This window comes from Myotis brandtii, unplaced genomic scaffold, assembly GCF_000412655.1.
Source record: "Myotis brandtii unplaced genomic scaffold, ASM41265v1 scaffold215, whole genome shotgun sequence".
In the NCBI taxonomy this organism is placed as follows: domain Eukaryota; kingdom Metazoa; phylum Chordata; class Mammalia; order Chiroptera; family Vespertilionidae; genus Myotis; species Myotis brandtii.
Genome location: NW_005358043.1, coordinates 26,298 through 47,349, shown reverse-complemented (window position 1 = coordinate 47,349; position 21,052 = coordinate 26,298). Strand labels below are relative to the sequence as shown.

Genomic DNA, 21,052 nt, shown 5'->3' with positions numbered 1-21,052 from the left:
ATTTATGACAGGTTTGGGTTTCAATGGCCACTTTACTTAAAGTGGAACACGCTTTTATTCCCATGATATTTTTTTTCTGATATAAATCTGAGGGATGCTGCAAAGCACCTTTATTCAGAAACTAAGCAGTAAATCATTGAGAAAAAGCCCTAAAACACAAAAGAGATATTATTTGATTAGTGTAAAGCATATTCAGATCCAAAGCAAACAGAAAACAAAAATCATAGAATGAAAAACCAGCCTTGGGCTCTGGACCACGTGCAGAGGGAGCTCAGAGTTCCCTGTTCTCCCATCACAACACCGCAGGTCAACTGCGGTGGTGAGCTCTGACACTCCAGGCAACTGAGCAGGCCTGAATTCAATGGAGGCTGCCAGATTCCCAGCATGCCCTGCCAAGTAGCCAGATGCCGCCCAGGAAAAGCTTTCCACTGGCTCTGCCCCCGGACAGCTTGGCACAATTTCTGTTCCAGGATGAGGAGTCAGGCTGGTGGCACTCGGGAGCATCTGTCCCCACTGGTCCTGCAGGGCAACCAGGCCAGAGCCAATACCCAGGGAGTCTGGGAGTAGAGAGAGGAGTGGGGTTGCTGAGGCGGAGTCAGGGGCACCCTGCCTCCTTAGTGAAGAGAAGACTGGGAAGACTCGACATAGACCAGCAGGGTCGCTGTTCCGAGTCACTGCCCTTGCTCTGATTGCAGGTGCCTGTGGGTGTGGGTGGATGAGGACGGGCCTGTCCCTTCCTACAAGGAGCCACTTCTAGTCTCTGCTTCTGGTCCTTCAGGGCTTCTCACAGGCCTCACTCCTTTTCTCATGAAGATCTGCTCAAAACCCAAAACTTAAGAAGGAGGCAATGAACTAAGCAGGGAGAGGCAATGAACAAAAGGGAACAATTGAGGAGGTGCCTGTTTAAATGATCAGAACAGGAATTAAATTCATGTGATTTCGACAGAAGTGTTCTGTACACAGTACCTTCTCTTTTCTGAGTTTCTTTGTGACGGGCACAAAAAGTGAGCATCTGTTATTCTACCTTTAATGCCACCTGGGACTCTGAATGCTAAAAGCCATGCAGCATCCTACGCTGATGATGACTTAAAAGCTGCTAAATTACCTTCCCTGAGCCTGGGAAAAACACACCCACGCACCTTGGCACTAAAGACTGTTATTTGAGAGCAAGGCTTAGAACACTCGCAATGGAACAGAGTCCTCTGCCACTGCCGCAGGTCTTGCAACCATATAGTAATGAACTCTACCCAGTGGAACAGCCAGACATGAAGTCCTAAAAACGAGGGACTGATGGTGTTTTGCTTCAATTCCCTCCATTTATCTGAGATGATCCAACAGGCTGACTTATCATCCGCCAAAAGCACACTTTCGTTGGTGAATAAGGTTGCAGGGCCCATGGAAACCCCTGGGCATAATGTGCATGGGCACAAATTTAGGAAAACAATTGGCCTCACTTGGGGTATCATGTTTTCCCAAGCGTTAGGACTCACGCTAAAGTGGAGGAAATCCATAGTTGATTTTTGTCCCCAAATCCAGAGGTTTCCTCATGGTCACCGGGATCCCAGAGTGCTGTCCTCATAACAAAATGGTACAAGCTCCCAGAGCCCTGCCTGGCATCCCCTTCAAGAACCAACCCAATTCTCAGAAAGCAATCCTCTTCCTCGCTAGCACCGTGCAAATGGCCAGAGATGGTGTCACTGAGAGTGCGTGCCAGGAGCCCCCAGGCTCCAAAGTCTGCTTCTGTGCACTGTAAACGAACTATTCTTTTTTAAATACACCTCTATTGACTTCAGAGAGGAAGGGAGAGTGAGAGAGAGAGAAACATCAATGATGAGAGAGAATCACTGATCAGCTGCCTCTCCCATGCCCCCCTACTGGAGATTGAACCCACAACCCAGGCATTTGCCCTGAACCATGACCTCCTGGTTCATAGGTTGAAGCTCAACCACTGAGCCAAGCCAACTAGGGTTAAACTGACTTTAACCCTCCCCCAGCAGGCTGGTACATGAATCCACTACTATGGTCCGCTCTCAAGGCTCTCGGGCCCAGCTGAAAGTTCCGGTGCATCTTCTGTCCCGTTACCAATTTTGCCCTCACTTCCACTCCAAGAATCAGAGGTTCCAAAATTCAACTCACTAGTTGTAGAACCTCCTCCATATGCAAGCCTCGCACTAGGCTCCATGAGAGCACAAGGATGAGTATGATAGGAAGCCTGTCTCCAAAAGGCTGAGCCTCCATCAGGGAAGACTGACAATCAACAATGGATTAAAATTCAAGGCAGAGAAAGTAAAGGCCCAACACACAGACAAGCGAGCTGTGTGGAGGGACCAGGGAGGAAGGATTCCTCCTGAACAGGGGTGGGCATGGGAGCTTTATCAGGCAGAAGTGGAAGAAGCAAGGTGATGAGCAGGGACTTGCAGGCTTGAAAGGGTCCTTGGGGAAAGTTCAGATGAGTTGCTTGGAGACTGAGATGGAGTCCTGGCAGTGCCTAGGAAGCTAGTCGAGTGTCTGCAAGTCCTGCCCAGGGCGCCTGCCCACAGAGCCAAGTCAGGCTCAACCCCTGGGCCTCTATTACGCACGGAGAGCATTACATTTCTTGGACTGGGGAAGAAAGCAGTTGAACCCAGGAGGTGGGGAAAGACAACTGCAGGGGGCGCTGTCAGGGAACCAGGAAGAAGAGAATGAAACCAAAGCCTCACAGGTTTGGGAGCTGGATGCCTGGGAGGAAAATGGAGCAGGGAGCGAGGCACAGAAGATGAGGACAAAGATGAGGTCTGGGAGGATGGGAGGAGCCAGTGAATGAGTTCCTTTGGGGTCTGCTGAGTCTGAGGTGCAAATGAGGGCACTTGGCTATGTCTGAAAACAGCCCAAGGGGACTCAGTTCTCTCAACTTGTGGAAAATCACAGACACCACTTGTCTGAATCCAAGGGCAGAACATTTTGAAATAAACTGGAGGGTGTTTTTTTATAAATTGCCAACATTTCTCCAATAAATTAAGGCCGCGTCATTGAATCACTCTGCTCAGCTTTTTGCTGTCTTTATGAGGCAGCCCCTCTGGAACAGAGCAGGACAGTGACAGGTAGCTGTGGACTTGGGCACCTCCTAGTCTAAAAAGGCACATTGGCCACTGCATAGAAATAAACACCTACAGTCAGAGAAATGGAGAAAAGCTGTTTTCTTTTCCATTCGAGTCATTACTGACGGCTGAGTTTCCTCAGGATGAGGTATATAGCTGCCCAATATTATAGGATGGCAGCATCTATGTACCCACTGTTACCAGCTCATAAATAATAAAACTGAAATCAAAAGCCAACCTTATTTAATGCTTATGGTATGTCAGACACAGTTCGCACTTTACTATTGTACTATTATTCTATTTACAGACAAGGAAATCTAGGCATATCGAGATTGACTAACTTGCTCAAGATCACTTAGCTGGGAAGTGATAGAACCTATATGCAAACACAGATTGTCTCCCAAGCTGGCTCCCTTAACCACTGTTACCTACTGCTTAGAGCCCAGGCTCCTTGATTCTGGTCCTGAAGTCATTTAGCCCTCCTTCCAGGGGTAGTATCCATCTGGCCATGAACTGCCTATGCTTCTTGCCTCAATTCCAGCCAAGAAGAAGAGCTGGACTATTCACTGATCAGACAAGATCCTCAGGCCAGTAAGTGTTCTCTCTGACTGGCCACTGAGCCTGCCATTCATCCAATAGATGAGCCAGAGCTTTCCCAGCTTCTCATTTCTCCTCAAGGTTTTCGCACCTCGCGTGCTGGGCACAGGGTGAGCCCAAGACTGTTGTTCAGCCAGGGGGGCAGCTGTCGTGGATGGTACTGCTACTCTCCTCCTTCTGCGAGTCTCTTTATACCAAGAGATGGCAGCATCTATGTACCCACTGTTACCAGCTCATACATAATAAAACTGAAATCAATAGCAAAAGCCAACCTTATTTAATGCTTATGGTATGTCAGACACAGTTCTAAGCACTTTATTGTACTATTATTCTATTTACAGACAAGGAAATCTAGGCATATCGAGATTGACTAACTTGCTCAAGATCACTTAGCTGGGAAGTGATAGAACCTATATGCAAACACAGATTGTCTCCCAAGCTGGCTCCCTTAACCACTGTTACCTACTGCTTAGAGCCCAGGCTCCTTGATTCTGGTCCTGAAGTCATTTAGCCCTCCTTCCAGGGCTAGTATCCATCTGGCCATGAACTGCCTATGCCTCTTGCCTCAATTCCAGCCAAGAAGAAGAGCTGGACTATTCACTGATCAGACAAGATCCCCAGGCCAGTAAGTGTTCTCTCTGACTGGCCGCTGAGCCTGCCATTCATCCAATAGATGAGCCAGATCTTTCCCAGCTTCTCATTTCTCCTCAAGGTTTTTGCACCTCACGTGCTGGGCACAGGGTGAGCCCAAGGCTGTTGTTCAGCCAGGGGGGCAGCGCTCACAGCAGCGGTCATGGATGGTACTGCTACTCTCCTCCTTCTCCGAGTCTCTTTATACCAAGGTCACATGCAGCTTCTCAGAAGTTGTGCGCAGGGACTCACTTGCCTGATAAGCATAGAAAGTGAGCAGTAGGAACTCACTGAGGGACAACTGCTTTTCCTGGGACCTGGAGGAGGAGGGGGTTGGAGCAATAAAGTTGAAGTGAGGAAGAGAAATTGAATGAAGTCCGAGAAAGGTGCAGAGATAAGACTTGATCCAGGCCTTAAAGAATAAGTAAAATTTAGCCAAGAGGCAAAGGGAGGTGCCATTCAAAAAGAAGAAATCACATTAAGAGACCCTGAACCAGAAGCGCAGAATTTTCTGAGGAAAAAAAAAAAAAATAGTCCAGTGTGATGGAAATGGGTACAAGAAAGTGAAAGGATAAGATCGAACACATTTGATGCCATGCGGGTATCATAACCCATACCCTGTCATTTGAATTTGGGCTGGAAGCAGAAGGAAGTTGTCAACAATTTAGAAAGAGAAGAGGGCCGTAAACAGCTAAGAAGTAAATATGGAGCTGGGTGGAGGATAAAATGGAAACCGAGGGTCAGTTAAGACATGATTGCTGTATCTAGATTAAAATAATAACAATTCTTATTATTAAAGGAATCTGAAACAGGACTATGGCTTAGACTTTTCAAACAACATAAATCCCTGATCTGAGAATCACTAATACTGTTGATGGAAGAGCATTGTATTTCTCCAGTGTGTGGAAACCAAGTTGATTGAAAGCTGCTGTTGGAGCTGTAGTGTGTCTCACTTGCAGTCTGGAAGGATAACTGGATTCAAGAAGAAATGGAAGCAGGGATGAGCTAGAAGCTAGTATGAAATGACACATTTGAGAAATTTGGTAATCAGTTGAATCAGAAGAAGGAGAAACTGGGTTGGGAAAAGGTCAAAATTCAGCAGTGGAAGGAGCCATGGCTCTGAACTCCAGGCCACCACTGTATCAGGAGCAGGGACAGGGGAGACCTGCGCCATGACAGCTCCTTCACTTGCCTGCTGCTCTGCTCCTTGGTAGCCAAAAGGGGCCCCTGGACTGGATGATTCCAGTCATTTGAAGGGGCTATCAGACCACCTTGGACGTCAAATGAATGCCTCCATGGAAAAAGAGAAAAGGATATGGATCCGCTGGTTCTTTTACAAACTTAGTGTCTTCCTGGCGTCTGAAAAACAGTGCCAAGAACCCCGAAGCTCTGTTGCCCAGGCACAGGGAAGCAATCTGAGCTTGTCGTGATGCCACCTCTTAACAGGACTTGTTTTCCTTAGGGCCAACTCTGTGACATGGAATCCACACAAGATGATGGGCGTCCCTTTGCAGTGCTCCGCTCTCCTGGTTAGGGAAGAGGTATGTCATTCCATCTGTGGGGTTTCATAAGAGTAAATGTGTGCAGTGACAGATTCAGGACACGGATGATTTTACAGGCTGGAACAGTGAGTTAGATCCCAAAAGGGGAATTGTTAATGAGGATAATTGTAAGGTCTGCTCTTATGCCCTCGGTTAGTCTGGTTACAATTTGACTAGACAAGACAGTCGTGTGTTACACGTGGCTAAATTGTTCTACTTGTGAAAAAGCCTAGGACGTTAGGTTGTAATCTGTGGGGTTAATAATGGGTCAAGAGGGAATTACTATTCACAAAACATTAATGGAATGAAAGAGTGAAGATTCAGGATGAGGGAGGTGGCAGTCCTCCACATCCTCTGGTTAAAACACACCTGGCGGGGTTTGCTTATGTTTGTGCCAAATGGTATATGTGACCCTATCAAGCTAGAGCTTGAATAGTAGAGAAAGAACACTTGGTAAGCATGTAAAAGAAGGGTTTGAAAGAACTAAGGATGTTTAAAGGAAAGAAGGAAGGAAGGAAGGAAGGAAGGAAGGAAGGAAGGAAGGAAGGAAGGAAGGAAGGGAGGGAGGGAGGGAGGGAGGAGGGGCCTGAAAAGATAGCCTGTGTTTAAATTACTCTCACGTGGAAGAGATTTTGTTTTTCATCTGAGGTTTCAGGAAACTGGGTTAGTAACACTGCTTGTTACAGATTTGGTGGCAAAATTAGAATACACCATGATTTAATGTCTGAGTTGGGGGTCAATAAAAGGAATGCTTTTCTGAAAATTAAACTGCCCAAAAAGTAATGAATGCTTTATGTAGAAATAAATGCCTCAACGGGGAAGGTGATTGAATGAAGTTGAACAATCACTTATTAGTAAGAGGATAGAAAGGATACCCTCATTGGGAAGGAATAGATTCATAGCTCCCGGATTCCTTCCATATCTATGATGCTGTGACAGCATTGCCTTTACTGGGAACCAAGGAATGATGCCATTCTACATATTCTGCGGTGAGAGAATTCTTAGTCTTCAAAAAGCTTGGGATGCATTGGGTTAAAGAGTTAAAAACAAGTTTAATTATTTCTGGGCATATCAGAGCCTTTAATATGCAAATATCTGAAAATAAGGGATTTATTATATAGAATTTCCTATGCTTACTTGACCAAGGAATCTCTTTGACAGTAACTAGTTTATAGCACAGCACCTATTTATGTATTTATCATAGTTTGGGACATAATAGTTTAAAACTTTGTAATGGCCCAGAATCAGGATACTATCTGACCAAGGCCCTTTATGTGAAAAACAGCATCACTTTTATTTATCCTTTTACACAATGAGACTAGTGCTCTCCAACCTTTTAAAGCCCATTTGCTGTGAGTGACCTTTCCTATCCCAGTAGAAGCTGGTCTGATCTACCTACCATTCCACACTCTGGGATGGCTCCCTTAGGATTGATGGAGCCTTTATGCAAGCTTGTAGAGCTGAGGAAGGTTGATACCAAGTTTCTGTGACCATGAAACAAAACAGAATCACCTTAAGCAATTTTTTACTTTGTTAGTCAAGTGAATTTTCTTTTTTTTTTTAAATATATTTTATTGATTTTTTTACAGAGAGGAAGGGAGAGAGATAGAGAGTTAGAAACATCGATGAGAGAGAAACATCGATCAGCTGCCTCCTGCACATCTCCTACTGGGGATATGCCCGCAACCAAGGTACATGCCCTTGACCGGAATCAAACCCGGGACCCTTCAGTCCGCAGGCTGACGCTCTATCCACTGAGCCAAACCGGTTTCGGCTCAAGTGAATTTTCTTTTTCAAATTCTATGTCTTTCTACTGCCCTATTTCAATTATATTGGGTAATTTCCTTTAGCCTCAAAAAATAACTTAATGCAGTCCACTAAATATGAAGTCTGAGCTCTAGTTAAGATCTTAGTTGCGATGCTTTTGTTTTAGTTTAGATAATTTTTTAAAAGGGTTCTCACTGCTAACTTCTACTAAATGTTCACATTTTTGTCTTTTCTCTGGTCATGAGTCACAAGAGAAAAAAATGCCAAACCTTCTATAAAATCACAGTTACGCTGTGGATGATGTAAGAGTCAAGGGATTCCTGTGGCTCATGACAAACTGAAACGTGGTGGGGCTTCTAACGAGGAGACGGGCAGTGCTGTCTTAGTCAAGAGAACATGATTCATTCACCGTTCTTTGGAAAAGTTCTATCACTTTGCCACCCATTTTCCATAGTAAGCTTATGGTCCCAAGGAGCTTTAATGGTCATCGACAGTGAGACTTTCCGCTGTAACTCCCATACACAACTGAATATGAAAATGCAGTGCAGACACACTAACCACTCTTGAGAGAAGGACATGACATTTGACATATTGGTTATTTAAGACATCTCAGAGTAAGAATGTCTTTATTTCTTTTAGATTCCATCATATAAAAATGATAGCAGTGAACTATCTTAAAAGCTATGATTTCCAAAGAGAACTCAACCTTAACAGCTAAATGATAAAGTACTTGAAGTAACTAGGAATGAAACCAGAGAAGAATTACACTAATAATATTTTACAGAACCAAAGAGTTCCCAAAATATTATATTTGCAACAAAACAAGAATATAGGATGTTCTCCCAAAGTATAAACATTACACTCTGATTGTGATTTTTTTTAATGCCTTCTCTGCTTAAACTCTGGTAACATCTGACCCTGAGCCATTTATCCCACAGAGTTGACTTAGCACAGCCCATCCTGTCCAGACATTGGTCCCACTTTTTTTTTCCATTTGATTCTTACTGCTTTCTTTCTCTAGGATAGTCAAGGTATCTCTCTTTTATTTTTCCTTAATAATTTCCATCACAGAGTTACTCTAATAGAATACCTAGAAAGTCAGTAGAGCTTCCTAAGTTTTCTCTCCTCTTGTAGGGATTGATGCAGAGTTGCAACCAGATGCACGCCTCCTACCTCTTCCAGCAAGATAAACACTATGACCTGTCCTATGACACTGGAGACAAGGCCTTGCAGTGCGGACGCCACGTTGATGTCTTTAAGTTATGGCTGATGTGGAGAGCTAAGGTGAGTGCATGTAGATCAGCTGAATGTCGACTAAAAACACAAACTGCATCTTAGTGTGATGTGTTAATAATATGAATTATTGGTGTATTCTCAAGCTATCAAAAGGAGTGGGCTTTTCATTTCATCAATTGGTGGGAATTACAAAATATCAGCCAATAAGGTGAGGTAAGCTTGATCTCTAAATATTGTTCAGTACCATCCTTTTTGTCTCCTTTCCTTGGCATTTTTATTAAGATGATGATCATCAGCCACGTTTACACAAAAATGTTTCTCTCATGCTTCATCAGTTCCTGCTGCTCCTCTTCCATCTAAAGCCTCCTCACCAGCATGGTGCAGCCGCTTGGTTCTTAGAGAAATAACTTGGAGGACATCAGGTGTGAATTAAACAGCAGGAACAAATGAAGCCTGAAATGAAGGCAAAGGATCCAGTTTCTAAAGTGCCGAAATGAAGGCACCAGGAGAGGGGGGCGGGGAAGAACAGTCCCAGCAGCCACATAACTTATGAACACATGGTCTCTTAATTCCTTGTGTAAAACCTTAAGCATCTAGACAGCCAAAACGCCCATTTGGCTTTCAACTAAAACAAAAACAAACAAAACAAACAAACAACAACAAAAAAAGCTGCATTTTTTACAAAGTGAATTGATAATAATTATTAAAGTAATAAGTGTAGTCCTGCACTCTGGATCAGAGGTGAGGATAATTGCCTTCTCACCTCAAAAACTGACTAGGAATGCCAGCCAGGGAAGGGGAGGGCATCTCTCCCGAGAAGATCCAGGAAAGAGTGAGCCACGATCTTCTCTCTGACATGCCCTCTTGCTCCCAGGAATGAGGACACAATCCGAAAAATCAATAATCATTAAACCCTCTGTTATCTGATACGCCTGAAGAATGCAATGTTTCAAGTGAATCCACATTTTCTCCCAAGATAAACTACTTGAGAGATAGCATCCTGTGTATAAATTACTGTTCCTTAATCTCTTAATGACTAATGGAACTAAGTGCACTGATGACAGCCATCACGTTAAGGCCAAGGTTACTTGATTAGACCAAATTTACTTTTTAAAAAGCCTCCTGACGTAGGATACTGGGAGGTGCTCTAGACTGCTTCATGGTACATGTGTTTAGCAAGGGCACTGTGCCTGCCCTCAACTCTGTTCTTATTGAGTAGAACTTTCGTTTTGTCTGATGAGTATTTTCCTTCTTGACAGATTTCTTCAGTGGTGAAAACTTGGTGGTAGAAAAAATTGTTTAAGTCTACCAGACCTGAGGTCCTGAACCTAACTGTCCCTGAGCATTAAAGAGAAAAAACCAACATGATATAGAAAAATGTTAGTTACATGCAAACAAGTGGTTAGAATAAGATGGAACTTGGAGACATTGTAGAAAATAGGTCTACCTTTCATCTACCTTTCATCTAGCGCCAATATTCCACCTTTGTGTGGAAATTACCTAAAAATCTGGTAGGGTTAAAATTAGTCCCCCTTTTTTGGCCTGCAGGGATGGTTTAATATGTAACTAATGAGTTTTCACAGTAAATCTTTGTGTCTGTATCTTTATGCCAATTGACAGGTTTCATTTTATATATAAATATATTTTTATTGATTTCAGAGAGGAAGGGAGAGGGAATGAGAGATAGAAACATCAATGATGAGAGAGAATCATTGATTGACTGCCTCCTGCACACTCCACACTGTGGATTAAGCCTGCAGCCCTGTCATGTGCCCTGACCAGGAGTCAAACCGTGACCTCCTGGTTCATAGGTCGATGCTCAACCACTGAGCCACACCAGCTGGGTTTGGCAGGTGTCCTTTTAGTTTTCTGTGATTGGCCTCCCTAATTTCAACATAGATAACAAGTGGACTGGCAAATGGCTGAGGACTTCCACTCCCTTTGCAATACAATCAAGCTCACTTTCAGAGCATTCATGTTACCTTATTATGCCTGTGTGAGAAATCACACAGGCACCACTATTCCCACATGACCAGAGAGATTAGCCAAAGTCATACACTGGACAGGATCAGAGTCATGCTGGTCCTGTCATATCCTGGATCAGGTGTGTGCAAATTTAAATTCAGCTCTAGCCTGGTCCAAAGGATCCAGTTTAAAGAACAACTAACCTCTCTCCCTCCTACCTAGGGTCCATCCCAAGTGGACCCAAACTTCCAGGTCAGTCTAAGCCAATCCTAATTTCCTTGGCATCCACAGACTCATGGAGCAGATGGCATGGGTGTTAGTGTGAGCATTCAGGCGTCAGCCCAGTCCTTCCTTGGGCTCATCAGGAACCACTCAGCCTCCTTAAACCAATCAGCTAGGGCAGCAACCTCCAGAGAAATAGATTGCTAAACCCATGAGATTTTTTAAATGCAGCTTATTCTTAAATATGTGTCAGATACTAAATGTCACTGCCCATGCTGGGTCCCTCTTTTAGCTAGAATGACGGGATTGTGTGTAAACAGGGAAGTGGGTTCATCTTGTCTCCATTGCAGTTGCTCGCTCTAGTTTGCATTAGTCACTGGTGGGCCAGTTCTAAGAGCTCCTGGGATGATGAGCATGAGCTGCTTTTCTAAGCTTTCCATTAGCATCCCACAAGCACTGAAGGAAAGCCATTTCGAAAAGCCGTTCCTTAGTGTGGCCTGACGTCAGTTCAACAGTCCCGGTCCAAGGCTGCTGGGCTGTTTTTCCTAAGTCCAGACCCTGGGCTTCCGGAGCTGAAAGCTGAAAGGCCCCTGTGACCTTGTTGGCCCATTACACACGCATCAGCCATTGATCCCCAGAGAAATCTAATAAGCTTTGCAGCGTGACAGGCTAGCAAAGCATCTGCATGCCCCTAAAGATTCATTCATTCATGCGTTCCACAAATATTCACTGAGACCTACCCTGTTTGTTCTATGATGGGGGTACATTTTGTGAACAAAAGTGGGGTCTGGAAATGACTGATTTACATGATGGGCAGGGCCTAAGCATCCCCTCCGGTGTGGGGATGGGGGTGGTCTCTAATGATACTTCTTATCCACAGGAAGCGAAGTGCCCAGCCCTCCTGTCATTAATGACTTCCATAATTACCCCTATGAATGCAGACGCAAATTTTCCCCTTGAGTAATCAAAATAATTGCCTGGGGAATGGAGGCCCTGGAAAGAAAAAGAGTCTCCATGGAGAGCAGTAATGCCAGCCGGGAAAGGGAACAAAAACACCTGAGGGGGAGAACAGTAAAGGAGAAAGAATTGCCAGAAAAGCTTCCTCAAACACTCCCTTCTGTTAGGGAAGACACCGAGGTGGCAGGAAGACCATCTGTCTCGAGGGATCACTTGTCCGCAGCTCAGCCTGGGTGCTCCCCACTTTTCTCGGCCTGCCTGAGTCTCTCTTCTTCTCTCACTTAGGGAACTGCTGGGTTTGAAGCACATATTGACAAGTGCTTGGAGCTGGCAGAGTATTTATACAATATCATAAAAAACCGAGAAGGATATGAAATGGTGTTTGATGGAAAGGTATGTCTTCTGATTTGTACAACCCCAAAATGTTTAGTCAATTGCCATTCTTGCGCCTGATATATTTTTATATGTCAATAATGTACTATCCAGGTATGTGGATCATTACAAAGGAGAAGCAGGGATGATGGGGTAGCTCTTCTGAGCTGGAGTAAAAATCAAACTCACAAAAAAAATAACTGCAGTTGGAGATATCTGTAATACTATCAACAATAAAAATACGTTAATAAAAAAATTAAGAAGTAACTGAATAAGGTTGTGAAAGTCAGGCACTTCAAAGGTGATTACGGATTTAAAAGTAGGAATTGTATTTAGAAGCTGCAGCATAAGTAGATTAGAAATGTCCTTGGAATTTTCAAAATTGCCAGTTTGTGCTGAGTGAGTGTGACTCTTACTTTTCTCTATGTAGCCTCAGCATACAAATGTCTGCTTCTGGTACGTTCCTCCGAGTCTGCGTGTCCTGGAAGACAACGAAGAGAGAATGAGCCGCCTCTCAAAAGTAAGTGATACAAACTCCTCTGATATGGCGTTGGTGGTACATTGGGGCTTTCCCATGTATACTTTTATGACATATTCATAGGTCTTCGGGAGAAATCCATCCTTAAGCTTGGTGCATGGACCCTCGCCCCTCTGTGGGCTCCTGCAGAGCCAGGGCATGCAATGCTGGTATATCCAGACTTTTAACAACTGTACTTGCTGGCATTGACTGCCCTGCCAAGTGAAACTGGTGCTCAGTTACAAGCACAGAAGAGACTTCGGACACCAGAAATAATTGGAAAATATAGCTGCTGCTGATCCTCCTGAGATGTCAAGGTCAAGGCTGCCCTATGGGGTCGTTAGAGCTGTGGTGACTCCCAGAAGGTAACAGAGCAGGGAGCAGTAATGAGGACCACTGTGTAGTATGTGGTGTGTCCCAGGCTCAGCTTGATCTAGCATGACATCATGTCTCTCTCACGGCCATTTACTTTGGGAAGCACTGTTGTCTCTCTGCTCCACTGATGGGGAACCTGAAACACAGGGAGAAAAAGTCACTTTCCCAAAATCACACCCACGTCTGACCCCAGAGCCTGAGAGCTTGTGCTATAAATTATACTGTTTCTAGAGCAGCGGTTCTTAACCTGTGGGTCGCCAACCTGACCCTTTCACAGGGGTCGCCTAAGACCATCGGAAAACACATATAAAATTACATATTGTTTTTGTGATTAATCTCTATGCTTTAATTATGTTCAATTTGTAACAATGAAAATACATCCCGCATATCAGATATTTACATTACGATTCATAACAGTAGCAAAATACAGTTATGGAGTAGCAACAAAAATAATTTTATGGTTGGGCATCATCACAACATGAGGAACTGTATTAAAAGGTTGAGGCATTAGGAAGGTTGAGAACCACTGTTCTAGAGCATGGGTGTGTGTGTCTGGGGTGGAAGGGATGATAGTCATGTTTGCAGGTTTAGAGAAGTTGGTTCATTGTAGGAAATCAAGCCAAGGGCATAATGGAGTGAGGATGGTCATATTGGAGAAAATTATAGGTTCTGGCAAAAATAAAAAATGGCCTGCTACTGTTTGAGAGGGAAAAAAATTCATTTTTTTCTGGAACTTTTATGGTGGCTTCTCCATGGTATATATTATCTTAACAATAACTAATTTTATTTGAAGAGTTAATTAGAAATTAGGTATTTCCATTTTCATTTGCTTTCACTCCTTTAATTCTCTGACCAGGCAGAGAATGCATAGAGTAGTTTGGCTGACTCCATTTGTTAAACTGATCAATTATTGCTGGGCTGAGGGATGGATCAAGATGGGGATACAAAACAAAAAGGATTTTTCATCATTTTCTGAGCAAAAGTCAACTCTGAGTTCCCCAGTTAAATACAACTCTCTTTAAATACCTCTTAGATTTAGCATATCACATAAACTGTAATGGAATGGAAATTATTTCTTGAGAACAGCCATTAGAATATTAGTAAGTTACTGTTATGCTGTAGATAAATTAAATTTGAAAGTCTCCTGGGATTGCAAAATGAATTCTCCTAATTTTCCCCTATCCTGTGACTCCATTTTCCTAACTCTAATCGAGAGAATTCAGCAATTCAGAATTGAAAATCAAAATAGAACCACATAAATATCAAGGTTAAATTCCTTTTATGTCAATAATTTTTCAGAGTTTCAGAAAAGTTTTCCATTAAGTACAAAGCACTTAAACTATAATGTTCAGGTACCAGTAAAACTGTTACACACACACACACACACACACACACACACAATCCCAGAAGGAAAAGAGCTGAAGCAAATTAAATCATCTGCACTGTCCAACGTAGTAGTAATAGCTATATGTGGCTATTTAAATTTAAATCAATTAAAATTAATTTCAAAGAACTTTACTTCTTCAGTTATACTAGCCACATGTTAAGTGCTCAATTTGTGACTAGTTCTTATTATTTCCAATGATTCAGATAGAGAACATCTCCATCATTACAGAATGTTCTTTTGGTCAGTGCTGATAAAGACCCCAAATGGGGAGTAATATGCAGTCTTCAATGTGGTATATGGCAAACAAGAAAATTAAATTAGCCTTGGCCAGTGTTTCTCAGTGGTTAGAGCATCTTCCCACGGACTGATGGGTCAAGGGTTCAATTCCTGGTCAAGGGCATGTACCTGGGTTGCAGGTTCAATCCTTGACCCTAATGGGTGTGTGTGGAAGGCAACCAATTGTTGTGTCTCTCACATCGATATTTCTTTCTCTCCCTCCCTTCCTTCTACTCACTCTCTTTAAAAATAAATGGAAAAGGGTAAGAGATCAAGCAAAGGGCTTGTGTGCATGCATGTAAGCATAACCAAAGGACACAGACAGATGCATACCTATAAGCACAACCAATGGACACACACTAGGGGGTGAGAGCATGTGCTGGAGGGTGAGAGTGGCCTGGGAGATGTCAATGGGGGGGAAAAGGAGACATATATAATACTTTCAATCATAAAGAATTTAAATTAAAAAAATGGAAAAAATATCCTTGGGTGAGGATTAACGATAATAAAAAAAGAAAATTAAGTTAAATTACATGGCTAAGCATAAAATAGGCACTAAAAAGTGTTGAGCCAAAGTGCTCTTTGAATCTTTCAGAATAGGGAAGGAAACAATACTTAGAAAACCTACTAGTGAACCGTAGGCCTTTTCTCAGGCCACATACTGGCTTGGTGATAATTATCTAGGTAACAACTGGTTATTACCAAAACAGGCATAAGTCACAGTTTCATGAGGGAGGTAAAGATGAGAATCTGGTGGGTGCATTTCCTGCTGCCCAGTCAAGACTTTGACTGTGCAGGTGGCACATTGTCATGGAGGCAGAGTGGGCATGAGGGCCTAGGGTGCTATGGAGACATGATCACTTGCCTTAAGGGGCAGCACACAGAGTCCACATGCAGGCAGTTATCAGATAAGAATCCAAAGGCTGCATATTGATCACCACTTATGTTTCTAGTTCTTCTTCATCATCATCATCTTCTTATATTTTAATTTTCATTATATTTGATCATCATCTGCATCTCTTCTATAAGCATTTATAGTCCTACTAGAGGCCCAGTGCATGAAATCGTGCGATCATGTGCAGGTAAGGTCCCTAGGCCTGCGATCAGGGCCATCTTCTGCCTACTCACTGGTCCCCAGTTGTGCCCCGCCTCTACCCACCCCGGGGTTTCCTGTGGTTCCCCATTCACCATCCTGCCATCAGAGCCTGTGGGCCGGGGGGAGGGACCAAGAGGTCAGCCATTCTGCCCAGTCACCAGCCACCAGTCCCACCCCGCCACCACCCACCCTGGTTCCCTGTTTGCCATCCTGCAATCGGAGCCTGCGGGCTGTGGGAGAGGGACCAAGAGGTGGTCAATGCACCTCTTAGCGAGCGATTGGTTGAGTGGTCTTTCTGGTCATTATGCCCTTATGGTCACTTGGCTTTTATTATATAGGACTAGAGGCCCAGTGCATGAAATTGATGCACGGGGGGGGGGGGGGGTGTCCCTCAGCCCAGCCTGCACCCTTTCCAATCTGAGAACCCTCAGGAGATGTCCGACTGCTGGTTTAGGCCTAATCCCGCAGGGTTCTAGAAGCCCAGCACACAAAATCATGAGATCGTGCGTGGGTAAGGTCCCTAGGCCTAGCCTGCGATCAGGGCCATCTTCCACCCACTCACCAGTCCCCAGTCGTGCCCCGCTGCCACCCACCCCAGTTTCCCACAGGGATCAGGCCTAAACCGGCAGTTGGACATCCCTTTCACAATCCAGGACTGCGGGCTCCTAACCACTCACCTGCCTGCCTGCCTGATTGCTCCTAACCACTTCTGCCTGCCAGTCTGATCACCCCCAACTGCCCTCCCCTGACAGCCTGGTTACCCCCAACTGCCCTCCCCTGCAGACCTGGTTGCCCCCAACTGCCCTCCCCTGCCAGCCAACTTGTGGTGGCCATCTTGTGATGACATGAGGGTGGCCATCTTGTGGTGGCCATCTTGTGATAACATGAGGGTGGCCATCTTGTGGTGGCCATCTTGTGATGATGTGAGGATATCTCGTGAGGGTGCGAGGGCCACCTAGGCTTTTATTAGTATAGATACTGATTGGCATACTTTCAAAGGTCAACTATGGAATTAAAAGTAAATTTGTAAAGAAGTATTTGACCTCATATTTGTTGTGACTCTTCTGTTCTAAATGTAATGGGGAGACTTTAGCATTATTGAATGTCTTATTTATCATTATTCTGCTACTTCATTTTTCAAAATTTTCACTCATACTTCCAAGATTTAAAAACAAAAAGGTTTTGTAATACACAGTGAAAAATACATTTCATGATGCTTTAATCTGAGCTCTCTTTGGAGGAAGAAAAAATGTGTTTTCAAATTATGAAAGCGTCTTCTGGTTATTGTTTTCTAGAGGATTGGAAAACCTAATAACACAAAGGAGAAAATAAAACCCTAAAACTTTTAAGGCAGCTCCAAAGAGCTCTTGCTGATGAGGCACTTAGTGAATTCTTCAACACACAGTCCTCTCTTTTTAAACTGACTTTCTTAATTCAGCAAACCCAAAAATGTTACACACACACACACACACACATCCTAGAGATAAGTGAAAGCTCTATACAGTCATCAGAATAGTCAGAATTTTATTTTCCTTCTTAACTTGCAATTAGTGATTATGTAATGTAGATGTTCCATGTTCCTGCTAATTTTAGTTCATCAGCATTTTCTGGAAACAACTAAAAGTCACATGTATTTAGACAGCTGTGATTTCTGCCATCCCAGCTAGCTTCAGGAACTGGAGTGACTCAATCTTACTTAATGCCAAAATCTGTTTGGGAGGATGGCTGTTACCATTAATCTTTTGACCTTTGATTTGCATTTATCTGAAAAGTTACAGGTGGTTGTTCTTAATAATTAGTTTCATTCCTATATGTTTTTCTTGTTTTGCCCATGCAAACTAAATCAGGGTTTAATTCACTGAGTAAAGTATGGTCATTGTTTATCAGTTCTAAAGAGCAAGCATAATTGTTGCACAGGTAAAACTAAGGAACAGTTATGTGATTTTTCCTTAAGTTCCTGCAGATACATGGACTTGGAATTCCTTTTTCTTTTTTAAATCATTGTTTCATTTTATTCCATTCTCACACGTTTTTATGGGATCTTTTTCTTTTATAGCATCCCAACATGCAAAATAGAACTCTTTCATTTTTAGATTTAAAAATATTTAAGCAAAATGTGTAAAAATCATTCAATTCTTTGTATAGACAAGAAATTTTGAAATGAGTTCAAATGATGATGCACATTTTATTTTATATTTTACATATATATATATATTTAGTAGTGTTTTTCTTTTATTTTCTTTATTGATTAAGGTATTACATATGTGTCCGTATCCCACCATTGCCGCCCCCCCTACCCCCCCCACTTCCCGCTCATTCTCTTCCCAGGAGCACATTGACATGCCCTGCCTCCTAGAACAAAGTGGTAAATTTCATGTCCTTAGGCTAGAATATTCTAGGAGATCCATTTTCAGAACTTAATCCCAGACTTGAAATATTTAAATTCTTATTTATATCTATTCCCTTGGATGAGCCCAATGCTCTGGATATAGTCTTCATCCTTTGAGTTGAAAGAAGGATCAACTCAACAGAAATATCCCTCTTTATATTACCTCCCCATGGAATAAGGAAGGAGCAGAAAAGGACTTAAGAATTTGTTAATATTGAATCAGAAAACTCAATGCTGGAACCACCCTCCACATTTTTAGATGAGGAAATTAGGTTTAGGAAGTGAAGTGAAGGTGAAATGAAGGTGAAGGTGCAGTTTGTCTTTGGCAATGAAGGATAGCAGCGTTTGCCACCCCAAAATATGTCTTTTGAGATATTGGTTATTTTAAGCTGGTTATTAAGAAACAAACAATTCAGAAATAACCTTTGTCCATCCCTCTTTACCTGCCTAAAGGAATTTAGATAGAGAACCTGCTCCAGGAAGGGAAATATTATCACAGATAACTATAGTTTAATATAAACTAAGTGCAATAGACAGGAAAGAAGCTAGCAAGGTCCCTTTGATCAAAGTCTTCTCTGTGTCCTATTGTTAAATATGGCCCAGCAAACATTTATTTACCAAACTTTTGCTTTTTTCATTTACATGAAAATTGCCTTCCTGCTCTTTGAGGTCCCAAATCACAATCCACCTCCTCTTTTCCTTAGCTCAGGATGGCATATAAGCCCTTAACTGTCCAATCTGTCCATAGTTCTCGTTCTTATGGTACCTGGAAAATAAAACTTGTACATTTTCTCCTGTTAATATGTTTCCATTAAATTTTATTATTAATCCATCTAGAAGAATTTAGAAGGTGGGAGGAAAATTGTTTCTTATACCCCCGGTTTCTAACAAATCACTAGGTCTGATGGGAACCACATTGATTTTGTGCACCGAGTACTTTGAAGATGAAAACCTCATTGTAAACCAATGATTACTTATGTGTTGGCATTGAAAAGTGATATGTTCCTAGCAGCATTCCATTGGAATCTAACTATCCTTCATTTCAGATAAATGATCCCCATTTTTTAACTGAGTTGTTGACTATGTATATCTGAATGAGTCTACAGTGTTCCTACCACCTACCATTCCTGGTTACATGTTTACAGCAATAAATTTAAAAGATCAGATGTTATATTTACAGACTCTGATGATAACATATCATTGGACAGATCATACATACAGTTAGATACAATTTAAATGTATGCCTTTATAGTCAATAAGGAACTCCTCAATAGGCACCCAGTACCACCGTAAACAAAAGAAGTGGAAGGCACTGTGCTTGCCAGTGAAGTACAGAGATAAAATGTATTTTCTCATAAGAGGACAATTAGAAATTAGAATATAGTCATAACCTATAGGTAAGGATCATATAGTGATGAATTAAAAGAGAGAAGATGTTAGTGGACTAGAGGAATCAGGAAGGGGTACATAGAAGTTGTTGGACTGCGGTGTAGCCTTGGAGTGTGTGTTGAATGTGAGCTGTAAGACAAAAGAGATTCTAAGCAAAGAGAAAAAGTGTGACAGGACAAGGATAAAAATATGTGTGGTACACTCCAAGGGTATTACATAGGTAGCTCGTGTCAGAGTTGAAGGTTTATTTTGGTGAGCACTAGAAGATGAGTCCTCAGAACGGAGTGACAGGCCTTTATACTGAGTGAAGAGTTTGACTTTAATTTTATACACAAGAGAGGACAGCTGGCACTGTAGTCATCAGTCTGGCATACATGTGGAAAAACCTCAGCTGTGGTTGACTTCTGTAATGTTAAGTCCTTATGGGTTCAGCCTTTTGCCTCAGATGATTCTTCATTATTAAGGAACATATTTCAAAATATTTTATACATTAAGGTAATGCAAAAGGTGAATGAAAAGGAACTAGAAAGCTTTAGGGTCTCAAGAAAAAAATTGCTGTAGAGTCTCAAAAGTCTTCCGATTTTCATACATCACTTGATATTGAGGCTTACCTCTTGGAAACCATTCTCTGAACAGTTTTATTTCCAATGTTTCTACATTTATTGAGGGGGGGAAAATACCCTCTCTCAAATGTTGTACTGCTAAACTATTTAGCCTTGGACCAACACCAGATTCTTCTCATTCTCCCAAAACACTGACTATAAAGGCAAGAAAAAGGTGGAAAGCACTTAATAGCCTACTGATCCATGGAGTAGCAAGCTGTGACTCTCCTCTCAGGTGCTTGTCTCACAAAATTTGAAGAATAAATTCGCAGACTAAAAGATTTTAAGCAAAACTGTGGAAGTTTTTTTAATTAATCTTTATTGTTGAGATTATTACAGATGTCCCTCTTTTTTCCTCCCATAGCTCCTCTCCACCCAGTTCCCACCCCACCCGAGGCCCTCACCACCCTATTGTCTGTGTCCATAGGTAATGCATACATGTATATAAGATCTTTGTCTAATCTCTTCCTGCATCCCTCCACACCCCCTTCCCTCTGAGAATTGTCAGTCCATTCCATTTCCATGCCCCTAATTCTATTCCATTCACCAGATTATTCTGTTCATCAGATTTTTTATTCACTTGATTTTTAGATTCACTTGTTGATAGATATGTATTTGTTGTCACTTTGTTGTTCATAATTTTTATCTTTACCTTTT

The 21,052-nt window shown here is 42.5% G+C and overlaps 1 protein-coding gene across 1 annotated transcript in view; it reads left to right on the top strand.

Annotated features, from left to right (window-relative positions):
* The window catches only part of GAD2 (glutamate decarboxylase 2 (pancreatic islets and brain, 65kDa)), a 57,979-nt gene that overhangs the window by 32,011 nt on the left and 4,916 nt on the right, over nt 1–21,052 (top strand). The window contains exons 13-16 of the mRNA XM_005865856.2: nt 5,767–5,845; nt 8,747–8,896; nt 12,278–12,385; nt 12,795–12,884. Coding sequence (XP_005865918.1) covers nt 5,767–5,845; nt 8,747–8,896; nt 12,278–12,385; nt 12,795–12,884 — 427 coding nt within the window. The remainder of the gene's footprint in view (nt 1–5,766; nt 5,846–8,746; nt 8,897–12,277; nt 12,386–12,794; nt 12,885–21,052) is intronic.